General features: G+C 35.4%; 1 protein-coding gene across 1 annotated transcript; it reads left to right on the top strand.

The window, feature by feature from the left end:
• Positions 1-248: 248 nt before the first annotated feature.
• Positions 249-2263, top strand: LOC107578902 (fibulin-1-like; the record flags this gene model as incomplete). Its single annotated transcript, XM_016264803.1, has 2 exons — positions 249-372; positions 1581-2263. Coding segments are annotated over 2 exons (494 nt in total), but the record flags the coding sequence as incomplete, so codon positions are not given.
• Between the last annotated feature and the right edge of the window lie 26 nt (positions 2264-2289).

Here is a 2289-nt window from a genome sequence, read left to right as displayed (position 1 = left end):
TATATTTAGGAGTAGGATATCAGTGGTGCTTACAACTATATATTGTATATACAGACTAAATATTGTAATAATTATTACAAATGCATTTAACGTCAGTATGTTTTATTAATCCACTTTATCTTGTGGCGGTAGTTTTAACCATAGTAAAAATCACTTTAAATAGAGCTAAATGTTTCGTTGAAACATATAAAAATGAAATCATCATTCAGGCCATGATTAACACTGATGTGTTTCGTTTTGGTGATCAGATATCGATGAGTGTGTAACCGGTACTCACAGCTGCAGCGAATCTGAGAGCTGCTTCAACATTCAGGGCGGAAATAAATGCCTGAACTTCGACTGTCCGGCGAACTACAGACGCTCAGGAGACACGTAAGTCACGAAAACCTTTCAGTGTTTCAAGTGAACATAAAACTACTTTCAAAAATGATTTTACATCTGTAATCGGATGCATTTCCAAGCAAAAAAAGGATGATTAAAAAAACAAATGCAGGGTGGAGCTTGATTTTACGCTGTGGGAAATAAAAACAATTCTGACTTTACGTTAACTTTAATATTTGAGTGAGTGCACCGTTCTCAAAGCTCATTTACAACTCCTTTTTTAAATGCAACATTTCCACTGAATAGGAACAAATAAATATATTATATTTTTCATTTAAAAAAATATATATTTAATTTTTAGTATATAATAATATAATATGCAAATTGTGTATATATACACATATAAAATGTATTTTCATAAAAAAAAAATATATATATATATATATATATATTTCTGCTTTATATAAACAAATACAATAAATCCGTGTCAAAATACAAATGTTTATTCATGTTTAAATGTTTCTTTTCAAAAAATGAATTTTTTGAGTCTTTAAATAAATTATATATACATATATTATAGAATTTATTTAAAAACATTACATTATATATATAATAAATAATTAAAAATAATGCATGAATGCATGAAAATTTCCACTGAATGTAAACAAATACAATAAAAAAATATAATATAATAATATACAAATATATAAAATATAAATACATTTATAAATATATATTTTTTAATTTAAACATTTTTTATTTTAAAAAAAAAGTGTCAAAAATATTAGTTCATGCAGTATATGGTTAAGGAGTTCACAAATAGCTGAAATGATGCAGGTAGGTATTGATAAAGAAGTGGGGTTTCTAACAATGTGCATGAACGTTGCATCCGAGAAAGCTGCAGGAGCTATGCATGAATAGTGCACCGAGTTTCATTAATACACGTTTTATGTTTTGCAAGTCTTGCCAGAGAAAATTCCCCGTTAACATGAGTGCAACAGTGATGGCCGTTTACCCATTTCTTTTCTCCATTCGGATTCCAAAAAGAAACACAAGCTGAGATGAATCGCAGCATCATTGGTTTCTGTGTCTCTATGGAGAAAACAAATAGAATGCATCAGTCTGTGATGTCACCGCGAATGCTCCTCCCCCTCCACCAAACCCCGCCCCCTTAAAATCACACACTTTTCCGCATGTGGCGCACCGCGGCGTTCTAACCCCTCTCTTTTCTCTCTTTCCCCCCGTTTGTCTTCTCGCAGTCGCTGTGAGCGCTTGCCTTGTAATCAGACTAGCGAGTGTCTGGCCTTGCCTGTGAGAATTACCTACTACCACCTGACATTCCCCACCAAAATCCCCATTCCCACCAACATCTTCCGCATGGGCCCGTCCAACTCGGCGCTCGGGGACGACATCGAGGTGGCCATCGTGGACGGTAACCAGGGAGGCTACTTCGCTGCCAAACGCGTGGAGAATGGCGGCGTCCTGGTGGTCCAGAAACCCATCGCGCTTCCTCAGGACTTTGAGATCTCTCTGGAGATGAAGCTTAGGCGATTCGGACACCTTAGCGTTTACCACTTCAAGATCCGCTTGTTCGTAACCCCGGACGAGCTGAGCCACATCAGCGAATGAAACCGCATAATGCTTGATTAGCTGCTTCCACGTGCCTTGGGAATCTCGTCTAACGTTGCCTTCAAGTCCCTCTGGAAAGATCCCACTTACTAATTTGGAAATTATTGTTACAATGTGATCAAGTGATTTTGGTCGGAACATAATCGATGCCATTTTTCATTTCGAGCAACAAAATGAAGAGCAAATCATGTGTATTATGTTTGTAATCAGTGGCCACCTTTTTGACCAGCCCTTTATGAATTATGACCAATACAGTTCAGGGTTATTATCATAAAATAATAATTATTTTTTACATTTTTGTTAATTGAAATAGAGCTGAAATAAAATACAAAAATGTTA

The sequence above is a fragment of the Sinocyclocheilus grahami genome, unplaced genomic scaffold (assembly GCF_001515645.1).
Source record: "Sinocyclocheilus grahami isolate Dianchi unplaced genomic scaffold, SAMN03320097.WGS_v1.1 scaffold12634.1, whole genome shotgun sequence".
Taxonomy (NCBI): domain Eukaryota; kingdom Metazoa; phylum Chordata; class Actinopteri; order Cypriniformes; family Cyprinidae; genus Sinocyclocheilus; species Sinocyclocheilus grahami.
Note: the sequence above shows the minus strand (reverse complement) of the source record. Positions and strands in the feature narration are given on the sequence as shown.